The 27044-nt window shown below is 42.4% G+C and overlaps 1 protein-coding gene across 9 annotated transcripts in view; it reads left to right on the forward strand.

Moving 5' to 3' along the window:
* Window positions 1-27044, forward strand: part of PHACTR1 (phosphatase and actin regulator 1) — a 255596-nt gene that overhangs the window by 141406 nt on the left and 87146 nt on the right. For all 9 annotated transcript variants that reach the window (XM_079984989.1, XM_079984993.1, XM_079984990.1 and 6 more), the window contains one exon: window positions 16711-16875. In XM_079984989.1, the coding sequence (XP_079841115.1) occupies window positions 16711-16875 (165 nt within the window). The remainder of the gene's footprint in view (window positions 1-16710; window positions 16876-27044) is intronic.

A 27044-nucleotide genomic window follows, 5' to 3' on the forward strand; every position in this document is an offset into this window, starting at 1 on the left:
GTGTCCCTGATATTTTGTTTGTTGCTTTTCCATATTTTGGGCAGATTCTCCTCTATTTTGGTTTACCATAGATTTTTGGGCCTTTTGAAGGGGTTTCTCCTGGCTGACCTATTGTGTTGTTCTCCTCATGGGGCTGTCCTTGAAGACAGTCCAGGAATTGCAACTAACGCAAAATGCTGCAGCAAGAATGCTGGTAGGGGACAGCAGGCCACAAACATACTGCTCCTAAATTACTTCTACACTGGTTACCAATTGTTTTCTGGGCCCAATTCCAGCAGCTTACCCTGATGTTTAAAGTCCTAAATGGCCTGGGACCAAAATACCTGCAAGAACATATTCTTCTATATCAATCTGTCCATGGTTTAATACAAGCAGATGGAAGCTATCTTGGTGATCTCTATGCAGGATGTGGAAGACCAGAGAAAGGCCTTTTCAGTGGTGGCTCCTTTCATGTGGAACTCTCCCCCTACTGAGAGGTGTGTGTAGAATATTAGGTGGCTGATTAATATGCACCTTTTTCAGTGGACGTTTGAAGGAGATCAGCTGAATGGATAAGTTGCTGCTGAAGTTGACAAACCGCTACAGTGGTACTTCTGGATACAAACAGGATCCGTTCCAGAGCCCCATTCGCATCCTAAAGCGAACACACCCTGCGTTCGCGCATCTGCAAGTCACGATTCACCGCTTCCGCACATGCGTGTGACGTCATTTTGACCATCTGTGCATGTGCGAGCGGCGAAACCCGGAAGTAACATGTTCCGTTACTTCCGGGTCGCCGCGGAGCATAACCCGAAAGCGCTCAACCTGAAGCAACTTCAACCGGGGTATGACTGTATTTAGTAAGTTGTTGTGTTGTGTACTTTAAGGACAGCGTTAGTTTATAGAGATTCTTTTTTTTATTATTTTACTTTGTTGTAAACTGCTCATGTGGCTTGTGCAAACAGTGGTATGTACAGAATATATATTTAAAATGTATTGTATAAATGGAATTGAATTTCAAATATTCTCACAGGCAATTCCTTAAGGAATACCACACCTAATCTCTGCCAAGTGGTAGCAAGATTCCAGGGGGTTCTGGGCGCTTATCCAGGGCCGTGTTTCTGTTGGGAATTCAGGCACATCGGAGACTAAAGTGTTTTATGATATGTGGTTCATATACACCTGAGTCTAGGTGAAGGAAGTGAGTTCAGGAGGGGCTTGTTCCCTACAGCAGCATGGCATTGGAGTTCAAGGCATCCTGCACACTATTCCTGCCTGGTCTCTCCTTTCTCCTTCCCAAGAACATCTGCTAAGCCGTCCTTCTCCTTTTCCAAACCTGTTTTTAAAAAGGGATACACTTTTCTCTGACATCATGCCCCCATCACCTTGGCAACCCCCCAAATCTCCTGTCTCTGTCCGCTCCTCGAAGGGGGGGTACAGCGTTTTTGTTTTTGTTTTGTTTTGCATTGCCAGTGGCCTTCAGTGGCTCAGTACCTGGCTCCCCTTTGCTTCTTAATGGCTCTGCACTTAGCTAGCCTGACCAGACTGCTATGCATATGCTAACCCAGGAATTTCTTGTTTGACAGGTGATATTTGGGATATGAAGAGGAAATATAATCTAAATACCATTGTTCATTAAATTCTACCATTCACAGACTCTAGCAGTTATGAGTGCCCTTGCACCAATAAACTCTGTTACCCCAAATCTGTAACAAGCAAGTGTTCACCACAAATAGAGAATCACAAAGTCTCTAGATTTCCATTCAGCCCCGTTCCTATATATCGGGGATACAGCATGTTTGGTCCTGCAGATGTTGTTGGACTCCAACTCCCATCAGCCCCAGCAAGCACGGACAGGGGCGAGAGATGATGGGAGTTGGAACTCCAGCTACATCTGGAGAGCCACAGATTCCTTATCCCAGATTTAGGATACTAGAAAGACATAAAGAGTGATGGTGTTCCTCTGGCATACCTCAAATGGGGTGGGGATTATACAAGGGTTTATTGGGAAAATATAAACGTTTGGCCACACAATGTTCGACCAAGGATGATGCAGGATTCTGTGCTTATTTAAGCAAGCATGTTCTAGCTATCAATCCCCAATAAATAATAACATTTCGCTATTAACCAAGCCAGCCCAGAGAAAAAGCTAGTATCCTCATTGATGGCCATAACATTACTTTTAATGGCTGGCTTCAGTGAGCTCAATGTCTAGGCATCCAGCTTTTAGCTCTTCAATAGATTCTCTTTGTGGCAATAAGCAAGTTTGTCCTCTGTGACATATCCCTAAAATGTTGAGCCTAGCGCTCTAAAGCATTGCCGTTCGATGCACCTCTTCACCCTGGCTTGCGGAAATTGAAGAATTGATTTTGGTGTCTTCCCTGTAATTTGTTGTATTGGATTATTGTTTTGGGGTGATGAGTGGGGTCTTCATTGTTTATCATTGTTTTAATAGGATTGTGCTTACTGCAACCTTTCCTGTGAAATTCTGGTGAAAGGTGTGTAAGAAATATGAGAGATCAGAACAAACTAAGAATAAGAACAATTTTATTTCAGATACTTATGAAAATCATAATCAGTAAAATACCATTTACATAGGTACCCTTTCTAGAGAGCTGTATTGAAAATGGTTACAAAAGAAGAGGGTAAAAAAAATGGATAACTAGGAGTTATGTATATGGAGGGCACTACTGTAATAGTGTATTTACTCCTCTGTCCTTTAGTTCTCTTGTATGTTAAAATATTGTTTTCAAGGGTAATGCTACATGATTTTACGCAGAAATCAAGCCAACATTTGCTGTCAGATCCTACACTCGGCTCAGCAGATTGCACAGTTGTGGGATGCTCATTTGTGAGGAATCAACATGTCAGTTTTCAACACTCCTCCCTAAACCATAAGTGTTTTTCCATGGAGGGAATCCATAACCTGTGAAACATCCAAGAGCCTAGACCTATCACACACTTTGCGTTCAGCAACCTAGGAAAATTCAAAATTTCCTCCAAGGAGTTCAATGTGGTACATATGGTGCCCCTTTTATCCTCACAACAACCCTGTGAGGTAGGCCAGGCTGAGAGACAGTAACTGACCCGGGGTCACCTGCTGAGCTTCATGGCTTAATGGGGATTTGAAACCTCCTGAAAGGGACACGGGTAGTGCTGTGGGTTAAACTACAGAGCCTAGGACTTGCCAATCAGAAGGTTGGCGGTTTGAATCCCCGCAACGGGGTGAGCTCCCCTTGCTTGGTCCCTGCTCCTGCCAACCTAGCAGTTTGAAAGCACGTCAAAAAGTGCAAGTAGATAAATAGGTGCTGCTCCGGCGGGAAGGTAAACGGTGTTTCCGTGCGCTGCTCTGGTTCGCCAGAAGCGGCTTAGTCATGCTGGCCACATGACCCGGAAGCTGTATACCGGCTCCCTTGGCCAACAAAGCGAGATGAGCGCCGCAACCCCAGAGTCGGCCATGACTGGACCTAATGGTCAGGGGTCCCTTTACCTTTACCTCCTAGATCCTAGTAGTCCAACACACTAACTGCTATACCACGCTGGTAACATGCTGTTTTTAGTTTCCAGGTGCAGCTTAAATATTGTCACTGCTGTCACAAAGGCATGCAGAAGTTTGATCTGTGAACCTTTCTTCCCTAAAGGAAAACAGATTATTGCAATTCCAACCTGGACTTTAGGACTTTAGACTCCTGGGGCAAGGGGAAAAAAAACTTTGCAGTTAAATAAAACACATGCTATTAAATAAAACAAGGTGATTATTTTGCTGCAAAAGTAATTATTGAATCAAATTGCTGTCTTCAAGGCAGCCTGTAAACCCAGCAGTTTCTCTCCATGCATCATTTCCCTCCCCTCCCCATTACGAATTTGCATACGGCTCAGGGTTTTTTAAAAAACATTTCTTGCCTGACCAGCTCTAAAGGGAAGATAACAAGAGGCAGCTGCTAACCGTCTGAAGCCATCTAAGATCACACTTATTCAAAACAGCCCTATTCCAATGTTAAGTGCATCCTTAACAATGGAAGCAAAATTGACAATAGTAACCTGTAAAATGGAAATGCTGGCCTCCAGCTTCATAATAGATAGTATTTAGGAGAAAAGAATGAAAACAAAATTAAAAGGATGTGCAGCTCTCATTTCCATGAGGTTCAGTGTGGAGCGTTTTCTTTTTCTTTTGCACACATCCGAGGGCCTAGTTCTCAATGAAACCTGGGACAGGAGGAGGTGTGAATTCAGGAACTCATCTATCCTCCCCCACATTAAAATGATGTGCTAATGTGTATTTATTTATTTAATCTATGAGCCACTTCCCACAGGGACAGTTGGAAAAGACTTTCACAATAAAAATTCATAGAAATAGATATTTTTTAACTTGTTAAAATTAAGTGATAATCTACAGTACTGCGCATGCACGCAAAGTCCCACCTCCTCCATAACACCAAAATAATAATAATCACCACAAAAATGGGGGCAGAACAGCAGAATAAGATAGTGACGAGAACTAAAGCATATTGATGCCCAATTGCATGGGAGAACAAAAATGTTGCCTGGTTCTGGGAAGGTGTTGATGCTGGCACAAAGTGTGTATCCCTGGAGAGAAACCCACATTCTGTAATTTACCACCTTGGTAAGAGTTACAGATAGGTAGCCGTGTTGGTCTGCCATAGTCAAAACAAAATAAAAAAATTCCTTCCAGTAGCACCTTAAAGACCAACTAAGTTAGTTCTTGGTATGAGCTTTCGTGTGCATGCACACTTCTTCAGATACACATCTGTATCTGAAGAAGTGTGCATGCACACGAAAGCTCATACCAAGAACTAACTTAGTTGGTCTTTAAGGTGCTACTGGAAGGAATCTTTAAGGTGCTACTGGTAGGAATTTTTTTATTTTGTTTTCACCTTGGTAAGAATTAGACATGCATTTCACATTGATTGGCTAGATAGATAGATAGATAGATAGATAGATAGATAGATAGATAGATAGATGAACATTATATACCATCCTTTATCCGAAGACCACAGGGTGGCTTACAGTATAAAAGCACAAAATACATAAGAAAAACAATAAATAATAAATAATAATAATACCCCACAAAACATTTAAAAAACTGTAGATTGTTTAATCAGCCCAAGGGCTGGGAATTGGACAATAGAATGGAGCAATAAATCTTCTCCATTGTCAGCATGTTGATTCAACAATTTTTGGGTATGTTATTGCTCTCCTTTGTTTGGCAAATATACCTGTACACTTGAATAAGTTGCCAGAAGTATGATAAGTGAGGATTTTTCAGCTGATCTTGTAAGCATTTGTACTGCCAAGTCCCACTAAGATTTCCATTTATTGTCAAAGATCCAAAAGGCCTCCTTGAGACCATGTGAGTAGTACTAATGGGCTGAATTACTTGCTCAAAGACAGTCTGTGCTTGGGACTTTGCAAAGGTGCCCTTCCCCTGGGAGAGGATGGGAAGCCTCTGGGGTATTGGCTGAATGTACAGTTGTGGAAGCCCATGAGTATTTGTAATTTTAATGTTTTCTCCGACCTTAGACCCATCTGGTTAATTGGAGTAAATCTAAGATACATCTGTTTAAACCAGATGTAACTATAGGGACATTCATGTTCCGGTGTAGAGGGGTACCCAAACTTTTGGCGCCCAGTAGCACATCTGGGAATCTAAGAAGCTGTCATGAGCACCACAAAATATCCATTTCACATAAGAAAAACTGGCTATGCTTGCAATGCTCCCCCCCACAAAAAGGCAAAATATCTACCTTTGCAAAAAAAAACACACAAATATAACACAGATTTAAAAACGAGCAACCGCTACTACCAAACAACCCAAAAACATTTTCACTGAGATACAGCGTAATGTAGTTGTTTTAGAGTGTTTAGTATTGCATGTTATGGAGGATGATTTTTAGTTTGTTTTAATCCTAGGGCTGAGATAGTGAGAGGACTAGTTACATTTGCCCTTGTGTAAAAAAGAAAGGTTGAGTGATCAGGGAGGGGAATGAAAAGGTCTTGTGCATTGTGATGCAGTGATAATCAATTAAGTGTTACATCATACTTGCGGATTACAAACAGAACAGAGCAGTGGGGACTGAGCTGATTATATGTGCGCTGCCGGGATCTTAAAATGGATTCAGCTGGCAAGTTGTGCAAATAAGGAAATAAGTGCAATTGCCTCCAACCATGGGATTTTTACTTTTTTTTTTTTTTTAGGGTATTCATAAACTCCTTTACCAAGATTGAATTTATCTGCCTTGGGCAAGGAAACAATTAACGATATTTGTATAGTATAGTCCAGCCTTGAATAATTCATAGTCCAGTTAACTGCCCCTGGCAGAAATTTGAAGATCCCTAAATCAAACGGCTGTACACAATCTACTCCCCACCCCAGGCTGTGGCTGATAGGGAAGAATACAATTGCACATCCATTTGGCAAATCATACATTGGAGTATCTGTGGGTCTTCTGACAGCGTTGGAAGTCATTTGGGTGTGAGAGATGTAGGGTTTATATTGTTGTCAAAGGAGTCTTCTTGGGAAATTGTATGCCACTCCACTTCTTGCCTGTCTTTTCACCTTCATTCAGAGCCAGATCACTTCAGGGAAAGGGCAGTGCCCTTTGTCTCCTTCAAACTGCCCTGTTGCAGCCATTAACCCATAGGCCCTTTTTTGCAATACAAATGAAGACTGGTCCATTTATTTAATACGTGTATCCTGATGTAGACAGTTTGCTTTCATATGAAGCTGTGAGAGAAACTAGATTGTAAAGCTGTGGTTTGTGAGGAGGGAGGGGAGCAAGAATGTGTTAGGGCAAGGTGCAAAACATGCATTCCGCCTCCCACCCAGCCCTGCTTCTATCTCATATTTGACCAGTGCAACAACTCTTTATTTTTTCCATCCTCAGGCTTTATTCAGCATGGGAACTTGCAGTGCCATAGGTTTGTGCCTTTATTTGCATTTACTTATATGTTGGCCTGTAGACCAGCCTTTCTCAGTCTGGTGTCCTCCAATGTTGAAGCTCCGGGGGAAGGATTCCAAACTGATAATCAATAAATAAAATAAAATAATCTGGCAACACTACCCCATTTCTACGCTGGCCTGTATGCAGTGGTTTCTTTGTCTAAGGTTAGTTCACAATTGCAACCTGCATGCTAGAAATCCATCAGTCCTCTTACGCTTGGGTCCCTAATTCATCACCAATGTAATACACTTGGAAAACTCAGAGTTAGTCAGTGGAAACAGATTGGTTGTCTTCAGTAAAACCTAATACATACTGAAAACATTGGCCTACTAGAATCTTTCATGGCTGATTGGCCACATCCAATCTGTTGAGAGGTTTCAGCAATGGGGGAAACCAAACCTGAAATTGCTTTTGTTTTGTCTAGAAGAGTATCACCCAGAAGTAAATCTATTTTTTAAAATGTTACGTGTACCTTTATTTTATTTTATCTCAGGTTTACAGTCTGAGATCCACATACACTTGGTGGATCTTCATATTATCTTGGCAAATCCTTTAAAAGATATTAAAATACACCCACAGCAATAGCACCCACAACAATGTACTCTGAGTGGCTGGATTTCTTTTCCCATGTTGGGAGGGTAGCAACTGCAGAAACAAAAATCTCAAAGTCTACAAATGAAATACAAAACATAAATCTATTACCACAAAACCATTATGGAGGTGATCCAAAGGATATAGTATCTCTCACATATATATCTTACCCAAAACTTACATTATGATTCTAAGAGTATTCTAATCAGTTGTCCACAGAAGATGAAGACTCCAGCCATCGCCTTATCACCACTTCTGCACTAAAATCCTGTAGCTGTGCTTCTCCTTTTATCAAACATGTGTTATCAAATCCTTAGGACTGATCTGATTAGATCCTGAAAATATTGATAAAATAAACAACACTGGAGTTAAAATCTATCTGTACTTTTATAATTTCAGCATGAATGAAAATTCAATACTTTTTAACAAGCTGGGTAGTTATAATAAATTGTTGACTTGGAAAGTACACATTGTTTCTAATGCAAGTTGGCACTGTGTTGTGGTATGGTGTTAGCAGTGTGTCTGCCTTCATTTCAGCCGGTTTTCTTAGAGTTCTCTCCTTGTCAGAATGCAAAAGGTGCCTGAACCTAACATTTGAAGATCAGACCCATTTTTAAGTAGTTGTTTCTTCTATAAGCCCCCGTTGTACTTGTCACCCAAATGATAGCCTGTTTTCCAGAGGAAAATGGAAGAATCTTGGCCATGGTGGGGTTGTTTAAAAAGGTAGGTCAAAAAGAGGACATCCTATCATGCTTATTGCATACGGATTCAAAGTACAGCAATGATCTTGGGACGATTTCTTTATGTCAGTAGCAGTGGGACATGAGCCGCGCAAGATGCTGTTCATTTTTTTTATGGACAAAGGAGAAAGGCTACTGTGCCAGAGAAGTAACAGAAGTGCATAGCTCAGGATTACTGAATGGAACAATATTTTCCAGATGTTTGGCATGGCTGTTCAGCTGGGTTCAGCTCTCTCTTTTCATGTAGCCAGGAAGGAGAAGAAAATCTAGCTTTCAAGTTTTGTGGTACAAGAACAGGATATTAAAAGATTCTCGGGAGGAGAAGATGTACATTCCAGTAATTTTATTACAGATTGTGTATGCCATGATCATTGCATGTATCTTTTCAAAGTACTCAGAATTCTTTGTTTCCAGGGCTCTTTGGTTGTAACAGGTTTGAAGCATCTTTAAATATATAATTTAAATATGCCGCTTCAGAGGGTCAGCACGAGGATCAAAGTATATTTGAAGGTATTGGAGGGTTCATACTCAGAGTAGGTCCATTGGCATCATTGGATTTCCATCAGTTGTGAGTAACGTATTCTACTTTGAGCATGACTTAGGCAGATACCGCCTGCTGTCTGTCTGAATGAAGATGGTCTAGAGCAGCGGTTCTCAACCTGTGGGTCCCCAGATGTTGTTGGAATACAACTCCCATCATCCCTGAGCTCTGGCCTTGCTAGCTAGGTGTGATGGGAGTTGTAGTTCAACAACATCTGGGGACCCACAGGTTGAGAAAGGCTGCTCTAGAGTTAGACTGTAGCATTGCTCAGGCCAGTGAGCAAGCCTGACCTAGAAGCATGGATGGGCAAGGGGAGATACAGGGGGAAAAAACCACCTGACCCATTCTGACCTCTTGTTAAGGCTTCCTAGTTCAGTTGGAGGGTCTCCCACTAACTTCTCCAGAGAAGTTGTGAACCGCTCCGAGATCTACGGGTATAGGGCGGTATGCAAATTGAATAATTAATTAATAAATAAATAAATATAAGTGTGGTGATGTGCAAGCTGACACTCCACCCTCCCAGTACACACTTGAGACATCATTCAGATTGCAGATTACTGCAGCTTTGACAGGTATTTGCATTTTGATTCCTTGGCATGTCTAGTAATTCAAGCAGACTGCAGCATATCGAGAGCCAAGCATGGTGCATCACTCAGTGAGGAGATCATGCTTTGCATGCAGAACCTGCCAGGCCCCAGGCTTTCCAGTTAAAAGGATCTCAGATAGCAGTGCTAGAGAAAAGGCTTCTGCTCAAGTTCTTGGAGAGTGACTGCCTGTCAGGACAGTACTGAGCTAGATGGACACAATGGTCTGAGTCCGTATAGGGTAGCTCCATATGTGATTTGCCTCTGTCCCGGTCAATGACTCCAGGTAACAAGCATGTGTTAAGAGCTATATAGGCTGCTACAGAGTGATGTTTTGCTGCCTGGTGTGCTATTAATCCTTTTGTTAACTAAAGGGTCAGACATTCTCAGATTAAACTATCGCTAAGCAGATCTTGATGATACTATAGTTAACAATTTGCATAGTGATGGAGCCTCCAAGTGCACATTAACAAGATAAGTAGGTTGTAGAAATGCCATTGTGGTCTGTTGTGTCCATAATCCATAGCTAGGAACATTCTTCAAGTCATTTATGGGCCATGATGGTATCACTCATCCATGTTATAAGGAGGAATCTCAGCGTATATCACCTGAAGATATAATGATTCTGGAAGAAGCTGTGTTAAGAACAGTTAATACAGTGCATTCTGATACAAAACTAAATGTCCAACACACTGGCTAATGTTCAGTTATGAACAAAGATGTCTAATGTTATGTGATTTATTCTTAACTGGGTGAAAGATTAAACAGCGCAAAGATACCTTATGCCAAACTTCCAAAAGAACTGAATACTATGACCTGCTTAAAATATGTTGATGTTGCACAAAAGAAGCAATAGAGAGCTCCATATTAAATAATGTTCTTGTTACAATTACAGAAAGGACAGAAAAGGAATAAGGTTGTGGGGAGGGGGAGAAAATGTTGGTGTATGTTGCTTATTTCCATCTCCTAATGAAGTTTGCATATCCGTTGTTGTAAAAGATTGATATTGAATCTGAAGCCCACTCAAGCATCCTCTCCATCTCTGCAAATGTCACTGACAGTGTCAGTTTGTCACATGAAATTTTAGAAAGTAGGTCAATTTACTCTACATGGATCTTAGTTTTTCACAAAAAGTCAGAGAGATTGAGCTAGTAAAATTGGGGTGGGGGGTTCTGAGAAGAGCATATACTTATTATCACAGTTACTTTCATCTGCTGCATCCAGTGTTATTTGTTGAAAGTGGTCTACAAAAACATTGTGCCCTTCATTGGTTTTAGTGAGGTGAGAACAGCCTATTGAGTCTCTGCATTATCACAGAGAAGAGTTTCATTAGTCTCACCATTTCAATCCAATTCTGAGAGTGCTAAAAGCTGTGGTTGACCTTTCTCTGAGGGCTATTAGGCACAACCCAATCCAAGTTAGACATTTAAATTGATTTCAGTGGGAGAGTTAAACGTATCCTTACCTGTCCCATTGAAATGACTGTTTATGGATTGTGTCTATCATTAATTATTTCAGCAATGTAGACCAATTTGAATGCCACTGAAGCAACACCTACTGTTCTGCTTGGAGCAACAGCCACAGCAGTATGGAGGAAAGACTTCAGTGGCACCCTGGACAGCTCCGATGGCTCTAGCAAGAAATTCTGTAGGAGCAGAGCTCAAATGTTTCCACAGCTGTCATGGTTAGGCTAAGCCTTAAACAAGGGCCTATGTCAGAGAGAGCCCAGATTCCTAAACTGAGGAATCATGTGCAAAATCTGTACTTACTCCAAAGACACACTTCATGATCCATCTTCTTCCCTCAGCCCCTATCGCCTACCCAAAAACCTTTATAGGTTCTTGGCATATTTGTGGAAAGGGTCTTCCTTCCTGATGTGGCAGCTCCCTCTGAAGTTTCCTCCTCTAGTCAGAGCTTGCTAGTGGCACATAGATAGACTTTTTCTATCTGATACATCTCAGGTTACCTCCTGTAGGCCCACTGTGGTCTTGAGTTGCAACACTGGGTATAAACTGGCAAGTCTAGGTAAATTTGCAGCCTCGAAAAACACTTTCACATCTTTTTGAACAGAAAGAGTATGAAACAGAACCTGCTGTTAGCAGTTGATATCACAGCCCACAACTATTTCATAATGGTTAAGAACTGTAATTGATGCTAGAGTAGGGTCAGATGAAGAAGCAAAAAAGATAATGGCAAAGAGCTGATATGCTGAAGCAGCTTTTTTAAAACAGTTTTATGCATAGTGCTATATATTTTATTGAGATTGTGCTCCATATTAAAATATGCACTCATTTATTACCAGCTAGCCATTAATTGGAAAATACTACCTTATGAAATGTACTGAGTAAATTTTAAACTCAGAAAAAGCGTATTTTTACCTGGGATTGTTGTAAATTTAAGAAGATGAAGCACTGTTCTTTCTCTTAAAACAGTGTGGGGTGTGTTTGTGTGTGTGTATACTCCATATATATACTCATATATTCCATTTTCCTATAACCACTTCAGGACAAGAACAAATTCCATGTAGGAGACATAAGTAAATGCTTATGCAGGAGTTAATGAGAACAGTGCTATCTCTGGATGTGCTTTTGAACCAGCAGATACATTTTTGGCCTTTGAACCTGGTGACTACCTAGGTGCACATTCCAATTTAACCATTAATTTATTAACTTGATCACATCTTGAGCTTGAAGGTCCCATTAATAGTGTGTGTGTGGTAGCTAGATGAAAAGTGCTGGGGGGCATGAATGTTTTGAATGCCTAATATCAGGAGCAAGCAAGCCAGCAGTAAATCCCATGAAGTAAGTAGAGTTTCTTTATTAGAAAAAATAGGATCTCTTCTTCAGTAGATCTTGCCCCTATGAAGTCATTGCAGAGACTGAAGGTCTCCTCCCCACAGGGTTCCATCCTCTTCAGGCTTCTTTCCCAAGCAAAAAGACTGTACCTGTTCCTCCTACTTCATGCCTCTTCTGGTTCTGGGACACCAGGAGGGAGGGGAGCTTGTCACAGCAGGAGGGGGGAGACCCCCATGCCTCTTAACCAGCTGGACTTCTCTCTGCCTCCTGGCCTCCCTCCTCTCCTGCTTCAGCTTCCTCCTCTGATTCTGGACTGCTATCTGCCACAGACTCTTCCTGCTCACTAAACCCTGTTACCTCTTCAGCTTCTGTCCCCTCCTTCCAGTCTGCTCCCTCTTCTCCCTCTGACCATTCATCTTCATTCCACCACCAATCCCCTGGCTCTGCACCTTCTTCCCTTGGGGGTTCCTGCGACTAGTTCCTCCCACCTGCATCCAACCAGTCCATGACATCCATGTTGAATTCATTGTGTGAAATGGACATCACAAGCAAAGTCCAGCTTTTGACACAGCAGCACTACAAACACAGTAAAAAGAAACGTTTTTCAAAGCTGAAACCTTGAGGGAATGTACATAACCAGTCCGCCAAAAAACAGTGGCCAACATATATAGGATTTCCCCTGCCTAGAAAGTACATACAGTGTCATGCTTCTGATCCGTAAAGTGGAACTCTCTCCCAGATTTCTCTCAAGAATAGATGTGAATGAGATTTATGAAGCCTATTGCACCTGTGTAATAACTGTGTTTTGTACTACAGCCTTAATAAGGTGAACTTTCTGTGACACTTTGCCTCTAGGAAGCCTTTACTGGATTTCTGTTGATGTGTTCTTGGATATCTCTCTCAGCTTAAGGAGAGAAGCAGCATTTATCCTTGCGCTGAAAACATTGACGATGTTGCCCTTTTCTGGTGTGGATGGTTCAGAGGGGTTTTTATATAAACCCATCCACTGTAGCAAAACTCCCTATTGCCTCAGCAGGCACCATATAATTAACCTAACCTTCTTAAAAATGGTGTTGGGCGGGGGGAGAAATGCACATAGCAACTGTGATCTGGAGTGTTTTTGAAGCTATAATTGCAGCCCATTGAGGAATTGAGCACAAGCAAATGGTAGCAGGTGGTTGTGTGGACATGATGCACTAGCTGCTTTTAAAGTTTGTCAGTGATGGGTTTTATTATAGAAGTCAGGCTGAGTAGCAATTCTCACAGCACTATTCCCAGCTGGTGGAGAAATATTTTTTTTTATTATCATTCTCTGCACAGTTTCTGTCCCACTAATGCAGCTCAGCCCAAACATTATCCCACATTTTCCCAATGGTTTATTTTATTCAATGCAACAGTGGGAAAACAACTCAGGGACATGGTTTGTTTAATGTATAATAGCCCCATAGTGCTCATTCTTTAAATAAAATTGGGCTTTCTTTAATTACATTTGTCTGTAGAGAGGGCAAAGTGGTTGAATATGTTTCACTTCTAAAAAACAGGACAAGTGAACAGAAGCTTGTGCTGTGAGGTGTCTGTGATTACTTTCCTTTCCCTCCATAACTGCTTTCCTCAACACAACCAAGCCATTTTGAGAGGCTGGGTTCAGAAGGCCCAAACGCTTACTTATGACATCATATCCCACAATGCACTCTGCCTTTCTCAGCAGTTTTTTCTAGACAAGTCAGGTCTGGTGCTTGCTGCTGTGTTTCCACAAAAAAAAAAAAACCTACACCAGAGCAAATGGCTCTCTTATCGCTTAACCTTTAAACCACAAAAACATTTGCACCAAATGTTTCCCAATCCCCAAATGATTGAATTGTTCAATTTGTTCCTTCTGGTTTTGCATATTTCTAGTCAAGTGCAGTTAAACACAATTGCAAACTACAGTTTTTCTCCCCTTAGTTACAGCAACCAAACACTTTAATGAAAAGCAGATGTGCTGCACTTGGTTCCAAATAAGAAGAGAAATAAATAGAAAACAGATTGCAGGGCAAGCTGGAGAAGCTTTAGGCTGCCTTCCCAACCCCACTTGCCTGGGAGTAAGCTTCATTGAATTAAATTGGGCTTACTTCTGAGTAGACATGGTTAGGATTACGCTGCTAAGGTAGGAGGAGGCCAGGAGAAAGGATATATGGCTATGGATGATTTTAGAACCCTTGCAAGTTAGCCTGAAGTATTTGCAAAGCTATTTTAAGTACATGAGCCATGTTTCCCTGCAATTTAGGGTGGCTGAGGTTTTATGCTTCATTGTTGGTTCAATTAAACTCAAATTATTTATTTCTGGTACTCCCATTATGGAGGAGAAAATGGAAGGGATGCAGAGCGATGCAACTAGCTAGAAGTAAAACCTAGAAGTAAAACCACGTAAGCTTTAGCTGATTGTGTTTATTTTTCATCCTACTTCTTTCTCTTTACTCCTTCCCCTTCCACCCTCCAAAATGAGAGTGATGCAATTATATAGCTGGTTTTACTTCTGCTAGCACATAGCCTCCGTAGCAATAATAATAATGCTTGATAATTCTATGAATTAGGTAGGATTGTTAGTCCCACAATACCACTCTTTTCCATGGTCAGGAGAACATGAACATTCAGATAGCGATAAAGACCAATCTGGAAACAAGTCTGAATACTTTGATTTTAAATCCTGGAAGGATGCAAGTACTAAGAGGGTATTCTCTGTGATAGCCCTGAAACTTTTGAATGCTCTTTCAAACAGAGATCAACCTGGAGATAATGCTGCTGCCAACTTGGTGTCTGGAAATTAAGATGTGTGTGCACATTTACTTTGAATCACATAAGTGTAACTAGGATTGCACCCTAAAGATGCAAACCTGAGCATACTTTCTTGGGAGTAAGTCCTATGGAACTAGGTTGGACTTGCTTCTGGAGTAATCATGCATAAAGGTAAAGGGACCCCTGACCGATAGGTCCAGTCATGGCTGACTCTGGGGTTGCGGCGCTCATCTCGCTTTATTGGCCGAGGGAGCCGGCGTACAGTTTCCAGGTCATGTGGCCAACATGACTAAGCCGCTTCTGGCAAACCAGAGCAGCGCACGGAAACACCGTTTACCTTCCCGCCGGAGCGGTGCCTATTTATCTACTTGCACTTTGATGTGCTTTCAAACTGCTAGGTTGGCAGGAGCAGGGACCGAGCACGGGAGCTCACCCCGTTGCAGGGATTCAAACCGCCGACCTTCTGATCGGCAAGTCCTAGGCTCTGTGGTTTAACCGACAGCGCCACCCACATCCCATGCATAGGTTGTAACTAATCCTAGGACTGTAACCTCTCATTTTGGCATGGTGGCTTCATTGAGTTAGATTTGTGAGAGGTGCCAACAACAGAAGCTTGCCTGAAAGTTATGCTCTTGAGACTGTCACTGCCTTCTAGTGCCTACTTAGATGTGTCTGCTGAGAAAAAGGGCTGCTCTGCTTGTTCTTTTAAGTAGCTTAGCAGGGAAGAAGGCAAAGCACAGAGCCTCTGGGGAGGGGTTTTCTTCCCCTCCCCCTAATAAGGTTGCATACACACCACACATTTAAAGTGCACCCACCCCAAGAATCATGTGATGTGCAGTTTACTCTCACACAGCTATACTTTCCAGCACCCTTAAACTACAGTTAGCATGATTCAGGGCAGGGCTGAAAGCATTTGGTACTTGAAATATTTGCAGGGGTCTTAAAGGTATGATTCCTCCCTACTATGGGCATAGCCAGGATTTGTGTTAGGGGGGCAGGTAGCCAGAATTTTTGTTGTGGGGGTGGGTACCCACCTGTCATCATCCTCTGTCTGGCTCTGTCTAGCAGATTTGGAATAAAATGTCTTAACCACAGTTGTTAAATTACAGTTAAATTACTTTCTTTTGAGCCCAAGTGCTCTGAAAAATCTGTCAAAATCTTTCTACGATTGGTACTTTAAGTTAAGTATTTTTATTTACTTACTTGATTTGGTGGGCAGCTGCCCCCCCCCCCCGCCTGCACCCATGCCCCCTACCCACCCATTAATTTTGGCCCTGCTTTTCTAGTGCTTCCTTTTTATTTTCCTATTTAAGGCCACAATCCTAAACCCACTTACCTTTGATTAAACCCCATTGAATTCTGTAGAAGAAGAGGACAAGAGTTGGGATAACTCTGTTACTCTTTCAGAGCCTTTGTGGCCCTTTAATCTTGTACCATCCTTTTCCTTTCGCTCCTCCCTGTTTTATTTAAAGACTACTGGTAAAAATATTGCTCCAAAAAGAAATACTTGCCGAGCTGATCTGGAGGAGGAAGTATCTTTCAGATGTGTGGAATCACCTTCCTGGATTATCTGCAAATGCTTGCTGAAAGGTGTTATACAAAGGGCAAGTGTTACTATTAATACCTGCCTTTGTCAGCACAATGTGATCTTGTCTTAAAACAGAACTTTTCTCTCTGGCAAAGGAGGGACGGTTGTCCATCTGCTTTACTGACATAGGCTCCTTTCACTGTTTCAAAACGCAGCTGAAGAAGTGGAGAGACTGGCAGCCATGCGCTCGGACTCGCTTGTTCCAGGGACACACACCCCTCCGATTAGGAGACGGAGCAAATTCGCCACTCTAGGAAGAATTTTCAAGCCATGGAAGTGGCGGAAGAAGAAGAGTGAAAAGTTCAAGCACACCTCAGCAGGTAATTTTGGCCCTTCTCTCGATGGTGGGTGATGCTTTGCTATTAAGAGCAAATAAGGAAATCAGAATCTGTCCGCTAGTAGGATAATTACAAAGCAGCCAAGGACTTGTTGTTGTTGTTGTTGTTTATTAAATTAGTCTACCACCCTATACCAGCAGGTCTCAGGGTGGTTCACAGGATAAAATCACAATATAGAAACACAAAATACATAATCAAAATAAAAACAACCCAATAACTCTCCCCCCCCACACACACATTTTAAAAGGGGGATTGGATGTCAATCAACCAAAGACCTGGTTAAAATGGAACGATTTTGCCTGGTGCCTAAAGGTGTACAATGAAGGCGCCAGGCGAACCTCCCTGGGGAGAGCATTCCACAAACAGGGAGCCACAGCAGAAAAGCCTGTTCTCATGTTGCCACCCTCTAGACCACTTGTGGAGGAGGCACACAAAGAAGGGCCACAGAAGATAATCTCAGGGTCCGGGTAGGTTACTATAGAAAGAGGCAGTCTTTGGGATACTGCAGTCCTGAGCTGTTAATGACATGTGCATGCTGTGGGTTTTTTTAATGGATCTGTGGTGCTCAACCTATCCCCAAGCGATTCATGTGCCCACAGACCAATTCTTCAGTTGACCACATTATAGGTGGAATGTGCACAGGTGCCTCACAGTCAGTAATTCCTTATAATGCATTTATTTGTGTTTTTTAAAAAACAATAATTAAAAGTTTATTGGCATAAACACATACAGAATACAATAGAAATGATGGATATGGCAAATAAAAATAAATGTGCAAGTAGAAGAAGAAAAAACAGAAAACTGTGTTTTATTTGTTAAATTTATTAAATTTCTATAGCGCCCTTCATCCGATGATCCCAGGGCGGTTTACAATGTCAAAAGCACAAAAATGCACAGCATAGTAACAAACAATAATAATAACACACAGACACAGACATAGTTTGAAAGGCCATTTTTATGTAGGTATATATGTAGGTATGTAAAAGTCAGGTGGTTTCAGAAACAAAATGAGGCCATACCAAAATAGAATAGTGGCAGGCTGCTACATATTTGGGTGGCATCCTAGATACACAGAAATATATATTTTTTGGATGGAATGAAAATGGCAATCCAGGAAGCAACCCCAAACTGCCTGTTGGAAAGTTGTTTGCTTACAGAATTTTGATGGCAGCTGTGGAAAGGTTTAAGCAAAAAGGAAGTCAGGCAGTCAAGTCAACCGATCAAGGGGGCTTCCAGACATGGATAACTTAGTAGTATACAATCATAGCTGCTGTGCTTTAAACTAGAATTGCAACTCTCCTTCCAGACTTCTAACACTATGGAGCAAGGTAGCTCCCCTCTTTCCCTAGCCCCAAATATTGGAGGGGTGTAGTTTTTGTTGGGCCCATTTTGTGTGGGTTAGATATCTCCCTCCCCCAGCTGCAGCTTGGGGCAGAGGGAGGCAATGCCATTTGGAAAAAAGGGGTTAAGACGGTTTGTTCACATAGTCCACTAGACGCTGCTTGGAGGCCTCATATGAATACTAGCCTCTGTGTTTGGTCACATGTCTGATGTATTTATATCACTGCTCTTTCATTAATATCTGCTGACTGCATGGAACTTGCGGGTTAATTATACTTTTTTGTTTCATGGCATGTAAGATTCCACTGGCTTTGTTACTTTTACCCCTCCACTTTATCTGGATTCAAAATCTATTGTCAAAGAGACGCAGCCGTGCAAAAAAGCAAATTAGATCCCCTTCATGTTCTGTATAAGTCATCCTTGTAAGTCTCCCATAAGACTTGTACCACGCACTTCAGATAGCCAGTTCATACAGCCGTATTGTAAACACCTGTGGCAGAAAAGCACTCAGAAGAATCTGCATGGTTTTCTTAGTGAATGTAGAAGAAACGGTAGGTGCTTTTTCAAACTGTGCATGATAACAGATCCGGGCTGAGTTGGTATCTGATATCTCAAAGCTCAATACAGTGAGCCCTTTAATTTCCAAAGTAAATAAAAAGCAACCCCAGGAGGTGCTGTAATGAGAGCTCGCACGTATTTATGGCTAATCCTTCGGTGTACTGATAAGTGTATTTTAGAAAAATATAATTCCCATCAGTCTCCTGGGGAAAATACAGTTCCGTTTCCCCCACTTTGATGAGGCTTAAATTAGAGGGTGGTGATAAATAAACATAGCCTATGGGCTCAAGCAGAAGGTTCAAGTGTATTTGATGCTCAGAGCTGGTGCAATGTATTGCACTTTTGTATCTCATCCATAGTTACCGCGGGAAGACAAAGCCCCAAAAAGCTAAGCTTCGTAGTGTCCAGTATCGTATTGTTCTTACTATGACAACAACTCGGTTTATATTAAGTTCTACCCAAAGGGAAGCTTCCTAAGAGGTATATAAAAAATTATTATAGGTAATAGTAACTTGCTCTAGGAGCCTTTTCTCAGCTGAGGAGCGAGGCAGAATACTTTAAATGAATTCAAGCTAGAATATGCAGACTAGATGATGCCTGATGGGACACCACTGACAGAAATGGTGAAGAAAGATATGCAAAGCTGCTGTGCGATTCTCAGCTGAGCAGGAGGCAAGACCTACATTGGCTCCCAGTACGTTTCCGAGCACAAAGTGTCGGTGCTGACCTTTAAAGCCCTAAACGGCCTCAGTCCAGTATATCTGAAGGAGCGTCTCCACCCCCATCGTTCTACCCAGACACTGAGGTTCAGCGCCGAGGGCCTTTTGGCAGTTCCCTCACTGTGAGAAGCCAAGTTGCAGGAATCTCAGCTAACCAAATAGATCCATAAGATTGGGAATGCCATTAAAAAAAGAAAGGTAAAGGACCCCTGACAGTTAAGTCCAGTCGCAAACAACTCTGGGGTTGTGGCGCTCATCTCGCTTTACTGGCCGAGGGAGCCGGCATTTGTCCGCAGACAGTTTTTCTGGGTCATGTGGCCAGTATGACTAAGCTGCTTCTGGCAAAACCAGAGCAGCTCACGGAAACGCTGTTTACCTTCCCTGAACAGTACCTATTTATCTACTTGCACTTTGACATGCTTTCGAAGTGCTAGGTTGGCAGGAGCAGGGAGCAACGGGGGCTCATCCCGTCACGGGGATTCGAACCGCCGACCTTCCAATCGGCAAGCCCAAGGCTCAGTGATTTACACCACAGCGCCACCCACATCCCCAAATGACAAACTGTAAATGATAAATTGTAAATTCAGTCTTGAATAGGAATCGGATCAAAAATATAGGCCTGGAGTTCCATAAATTTAGAGATGCTCTCTATCTGGAAAGCAAATATTTAATATTAGCAGCATTTTACCTGAAGTCAAAGGCAGCCAGCAGCGCAATTCAAATATGTCCTGAGAAAAGGTTTGCAAGGTACACTGAAGTTAAACAGTTTATTATCTAGAACGTCATCTTTTCTAAAAACCATTAAAACTTTAATTAACATGAGGCCCTGGAAGCCCTAGGCAACCCATGTTCAGGCAGATAACACTGTGACAACCATAATTATTGCTAAATGACCAGATTGTATCTGGTCTAAATGACCAGATTGTATCTCAATAGGGATGGTCTATTTTACTTGATAAGGATTCATAAATGACCAGATCTTATCGGTTTAGTAAAGGGATAGTCTACTTTGCTTGATAGCAATAGCTTATAAGTTGTGTAAAGGAAGCCAACATGATGCCATTTGTACTCTAGAGAGATTGCCAATGTTATTTTCTGCCACGTTGTGTTGAAATGTCTCATTTTTTTCCAGAGGAAGTGCTGACCTCCCCTTAGCTGTTGGGTAAAGGTAAAGGTAAAGACTGGACCATTAGGTCCAGTTGTGGCCGACTCTGGGGTTGCGGCGCTCATCTCGCTTTATTGGCCAAGGGAGCCGGCATACAGCTTCCGGGTCATGTGGCCAGCAGGACTAAGCCGCTTCTGGCGAACCAGAGCAGCGCACGGAAACGCCGTTTACCTTCCCACCGGAGCGGTGCCTATTTATCTACTTGCACTTTGACGTGCTTTGAAACTGCTAGGTGGGCAGGATCTGGGACCAAGCAACGGGAGCTCACCCCGTCATGGGGATTCGAACCGCCGACCCTCTGATCGGCAAGTCCTATGCTCTGTGGTTTAACCCACAGCGCCACCCGCGTCCCTTATTTGGATTGTTGTTGTTTAGTCGTTTAGTCGTGTCCGACTCTTCGTGACCCCATGGACCAGAGAACGCCAGGCACTCCTGTCCTCCACTGCCCCCCGCAGCTTGGTCAGACTCATGCTGGTAACCTCGAAAACACTATCCAACCATCTCGTCCTCTGTCGCCCCCTTCTCCTTGTGCCCTCCATCTTTCCCAACATCAGGGTCTTCTCCAGGGAGTCTTCTCTTCTCATGAGGTGGCCAAAGTACTGGAGCCTCAGCTTCACAATCTGTCCTTCCAGTGAGCACTCAGGGCTGATTTCCTTCAGAATGGAGAGGTTTGATCTTCTTGCAGTCCATGGGACTCTCAAGAGTCTCCTCCAGCACCATAATTCAAAAGCATCAATTCTTCGGCGATCAGCCTTCTTTATGGTCCAGCTCTCACTTCCATACATCACTACTGGGAAAACCATGGCTTTAACTATACGGACCTTTGTTGGCAAGGTGATGTCTCTACTTCTCAAGATGCTGTCTAGGCCTGTCATTGCCCTTCTCCCAAGAAGCAGGCGTCTTTTAATTTCGTGGCTGCTGTCACCATCTGCAGTGATCATGGAGCCCAAGAAAGTAAAATCTCTCACTGCCTCCATTTCTTCCCCTTCTATTTGCCAGGAGGTGATGGGACCAGTAGCCATGATCTTCGTTTTTTTGATGTTGAGCTTCAGACCATATTTTGCACTCTCCTCTTTCACCCTCAATAAAAGGTTCTTTAATTCCTCCTCACTTTCTGCCATCAAGGTTGTGTCATCTGCATATCTGAGGTTGTTGATATTTCTTCCGGCAATCTTAATTCCGGCTAGGGATTCATCCAGCCCAGCCTTTCGCATGATGAATTCTGCATATAAGTTAAATAAGCAGGGAGACAAAATGCAGCCTTGTCGTACTCCTTTCCCAATTTTGAACCAGTCAGTTGTTCCATATCCAGTTCTAACTGTAGCTTCTTGTCCCACATAGAGATTTCTCAGGAGACAGATGAGGTGATCAGGCACTCCCATTTCTTTAAGAACTTGCCATAGTTTGCCATGGTCAACACAGTCAAAGGCTTTTGCATAGTCAATGAAGCAGAAGTAAATGTCTTTCTGGAACTCTCTAGCTTTCTCCATAATCCAGCGCATGTTTGCAATTTGGTCTCTGGTTCCTCTGCCTCTTCTAAATCCAGCTTGCACTTCTGGGAGTTCTCGGTCCACATACTGCTTGAGCCTTCCTTGTAGAATTTTAAGCATAACCTTGCTAGCGTGAGAAATTAGTGCAATTGTGCGATAGTTGGAGCATTCTTTGGCACTGCCCTTCTTTGGGATTGGGATGTAGACTGATCTTCTCCAATCTTCTGGCCACTGCTGAGTTTTCCAAACTTGCTGGCATATTGAGTGTAGCACCTTAACAGCATCATCTTTTAAAATTTTAAATAGTTCAGCTGGGATACCATCACTTCCACTGGCCTTGTTATTTGCAGTGCTTTCTAAGGCCCATTTGACTTCACTCTCCAGGATGTCTGGCTCAAGGTCAGCAACCACACTACCTGGGGTATATGAGACATCCGTTTCTTTCTGGTATAATTCCTCTGTGTATTCTTGCCACCTCTTCTTGATGTCTTCTGCTTCTGTTAGGTCCTTTCCACTTTTGTCCTTTATTATGGAAATCTTTGTACGAAATGTTCCTTTCATATCTCCAATTTTCTTGAACAGATCTCTGGTTCTTCCCATTCTGTTGCTTTCCTCTATTTCTTTGCATTGCTTGTTTAAGAAGGTCTTCTTGTCTCTCCTTGCTATTCTTTGGAAATCTGCATTCAATTTCCTGTATGTTTCACGATCTCCCTTGCATTTTGCTTGCCTTCTCTCCCCCGCTATTTGTAAGGCCTCATTGGACAGCCACTTTGCTTTCTTGCATTTCCTTTTCATTGGGATGGTTTTCGTTGCTGCCTCCTGTATAATGTTACGAGCCTCCATCCATAGTTCTTCAGGCACTCTGTCCACCAAATCTAAATCCTTAAACCTGTTCCTCACTTCCACTGTGTATTCATAAGGGATTTGACTTAGATTGTATCTTACCGGCCCAGTGGTTTTTCCTACTTTCTTCAGTTTAAGCTTGAATTTTGCTATAAGAAGCTGATGATCTGAGCCACAGTCAGCTCCAGGTCTTGTTTTTGCTGACTGTATAGAGCTTCTCCATCTTTGGCTGCAGAGAATATAATCAATCTGATTTCGATTCTGCCCATCTGGTGATGTCCATGTGTAGAGTCGTCTCTTGTGTTGTTGGAAAAGCGTGATGACCAGCTTGTTCTCTTGACAGAACACTATTAGCCTTTGCCCTGCTTCGTTTTGATCTCCAAGGCCAAACTTGCCAGTTGTTCCTTTTATCTCTTGACCCCCTACTTTAGCATTCCAATCCCCTATAATGAGAAGAACATCCTTCTTTGGTGTCACTTCTATAAGGTGTTGTAAGTCTTCATAGAATTGGTCAATTTCAGTTTCTTCAGCACCAGTAGTTGGTGCATAAACTTGGATTACTGTGATGTTAAAAGGTCTGCCTTGGATTCGTATCGAGATCATTCTATCATTTTTGAGATTGCATCCCAGTACAGCTTTTGCCACTCTTTTGCTGACTATGAGGGCCACTCCATTTCTTTTACGGGTTTCTTGCCCACAGTAGTAGATATGATGGTCATCCGAACTGAATTCACCCATTCCCGTCCATTTTAGTTCACTGATGCCCAGGATGTCAATATTTATTCTTGCCATCTCATTTTTGACCACCTCCAACTTACCCATGTTCATGGTTCTTACATTCCAGGTTCCTATGCAATATTTTTCTTTACAGCATTGGACTTTCCTTTCGCTTCCAGGCATATCTGCAACTGAGCGTCCTTTCGGCTTTGGCCCAGCCGCTTCATCAGCTCTGGATCTACTTGTACTTGCCCTCCGCTCTTCCCCAGTAGCATGTTGGACGCCTTCCGACCTGAGGGGCTCATCTTCCAGCGTCATAACTTTTATATGCCTGTTGTCTTTGTCCATGGAGTTTTCTTGGCAGGGATACTGGAGTGGCTTGCCGGTTCCTCCTCCAGGTGGATCACGTTTGGTCAAAACTCTCCACTATGACCTGTTCATCTTGGGTGCCCTGCTCGGCATAGTTCATAGCTTCTCTGAGTTCTTCAAGCCCCTTCGCCACGGCAAGGCAGTGATCCATGAAGGGGCTTATTTGGATAATGACCAACAAATCCCCCCAACCAGTCTGCACCATGTAGAGATTAGGGGAACAGGAAGGAGACAAAGTGGAAACCACTAGCAGTGAAGTTGTCACCTGATGCATAATAATTCTCCACCCCTGTTCTAACCATATGGAAGCAAAATAAAAAGTGTGTATTTAGACATGATCTGATGAGCTGCTGTGCTGATTAGCCCATACAAGCAAAGGGTAGCTTTGAATTGAAGTTGCCTCTAATGACTGGAAGAGAGGGATTTATAAGCTTGTAAATCCCAGTTCACACCTCACCAGCCACTGGGTGATCTTAGGCAAGCTGCTGTCTCACAGCTTTAGCCCCTGCGTTGTGTGTATTATAGGGATAATAATGCTGGATTGCTTTACAGGATTTTGGACTACTGAAATGATATAATTCAAATGATTTGTGCACTTAGGAAAATCTTTGTATAATATTAGGCAATTTCCATGGTTGATTTCTGTCTAAGGATGAGGGAAGAGTTCATTTGGTCTGCGTTTTGCAGAGGACTAAATTGATCTGGTACTCCCAAGCTCATTTGTGGATCAAAATGCATTTTGCAATGCATTTTCTGCACACAGTATACATTTTACATAAAAGAGAGGCACTAAGGGTGGTATTAATGGGAAGCGGGTGGCGCTGTGGTCTAAACCACAGAGCCTAGGGCTTGCCGATCAGAAGGTTGGCAGTTCAAATCCCTGCAACGGGGTGAGCTCCCGCTGCTCAGTCCCTGCTCCTGCCCACCTAGCAGTTTGAAAGCACAGCAAAGTGCAAGTAGATAAATAGGTACCGCTCCGGTGGGAAGTCCAAGACCTGACCCCAAAAATATTTATGGATGATCTAGAACCAACAAAACCTTGCTGCAAGAATTCGGGGTGGGATGGGGTGGGAGTGGAGTGGTCAGGTATTTTGAGAGCAGTTCATTCTTCTTGTTAAGCCCATGCCTCAGAGAAAAGAAGATGCAGGATATGACCCCAGTTTTTTAGACTTGCTGATGGGGACACATGTGCTTTTCACAACACACATAGCAATAAGATGAGAAGAAATAACATGGGAAGTAGTTGGGAAGTAGTTGCCCAGTGGACCCTGCCTCTGATAGCTTTAGGCCTCAATTGCCTATTTTACACAGCTGATACTTGTAGCAGTTGTCTATTTTTGCACACGAGTTGGCAAATGCAGGCTGCTGATGAAAAGGGATGTTTGTGTTTCTGTGTGGCTGAATCTTTTGTGTGCCCCCTTGAAAATCTGCTGCGTAGCATATTTCGAGCCATTAAGAAGCGGGTTTTGCCTTGCTGGATTGAAAAGGCTTTTTAAGAATGTGCTAACCCCCATGCCATCACTTTAATGGCACATTTGGGCGGGGGGAAGAATCCTTAAATGTGTCCAAGCTTACAGGAAAGGAATGTTTAATGAGGCCATTTGGATTTTATGCTAATTACACTTCCAGCTGCTATAAAGATTATATGCAACAGCCTCAAACTTCAATTCTGTGATGTTCTGCAATGGTGTATTACTGCAAAAAGCGGGAGGGGGGCAAAATGCAGTTAATCTTCAAGGGAGGGGATGTATAAGACAGGGTATAAAGCCTAAATAGGTAAAAAAAATATGCAACTGAATGTTCGTATTTTCTCTCTGTGTGTGTGACTGGTAGGTTGCATCATATGTTAAAAAGAGGGCTTTGCCAACAAATTTACTAATAATGAAATCCCTGGATCTGCAGGTTTACTTTCTTTAAAAATCGATTCTCATATGTAAGATGGGATTGTTATCAGCTGCAGCTGCCAAAATGTGTGGATTTTGTCAAAACAAAGTCTTTGAATCCTTTAAAGCCTTTTCAGGCATGGCGAGGCAAAACTGGCTTAATGTCCTGCCAAACACAAATCCACAATACTTGGATGTTTATGAAATGCATGTCTGCAGTCGTTTACATCTTAGGAATTTTTGGTACCTATGTAGTATATGTTGGAGTTTCTGTTAGTCCTTTCTTAATCACTAACTATAACTAAGCATGTGCATATGTAACTGTACTTGATCTCAACCCTTCACATCCAGGGTGACGTGAAGCTATGTGGATAAGCAGGTGCTTTGCATTCCAAAGATTCAAGGTTCAGTCCCCATCATCTCCAACTAAGGTGGTTCAAACTCTGGAGAGCTACCACCAAATCAGCATAGTAAGCAAACTGGAGGTCACTTATCACTGGTCAGACTTGATGTAAGGCAACTTTCTGTTTTTAATGTCCATGTCAATTTGATCCTCTGTGGATACTCTCACAAACACACATGGAATGAATGGAGCAGGGGAAAAGATATTTTTACCAGCTCCAACTGTTTCATTTATCTGAGAAAAAGTATAGTTAAACTATGGTATATAGTGAAACTAAATAAATATTGACTTAAGGAGACATTTATGATCGGTTAGAGCTGTAGAAAATGCAACCAGGAAAACCCTTGTAGTAGCCTTCTTTAAGAACCCCCCTCCAAAAAAATAAGGGCAGTTTTGGAAAGCTCTGTCTGCCATCTTGATTCAAAATGGCACCCAAATGTATCCAAACTTAGACAAAAACCTGCTCCTTGGGAACCCTCACACAAAATTTGCTTACAATATCTCATAGCTATATAAACAACCTTCCAAAATATTTAGTAGTTTAGAATTATTTTTAATTTTTTATCTTATTCTTGGATTCTCCCCGCCGCCTATTTAAAGACCTAGAAAATGTTAATATCATTAATGATAACAAATGCCCCTCAAACATCCTTCACTGTGAAA

This window comes from Podarcis cretensis (genome assembly GCF_951804945.1).
Source record: "Podarcis cretensis genome assembly, chromosome: 7".
In the NCBI taxonomy this organism is placed as follows: domain Eukaryota; kingdom Metazoa; phylum Chordata; class Lepidosauria; order Squamata; family Lacertidae; genus Podarcis; species Podarcis cretensis.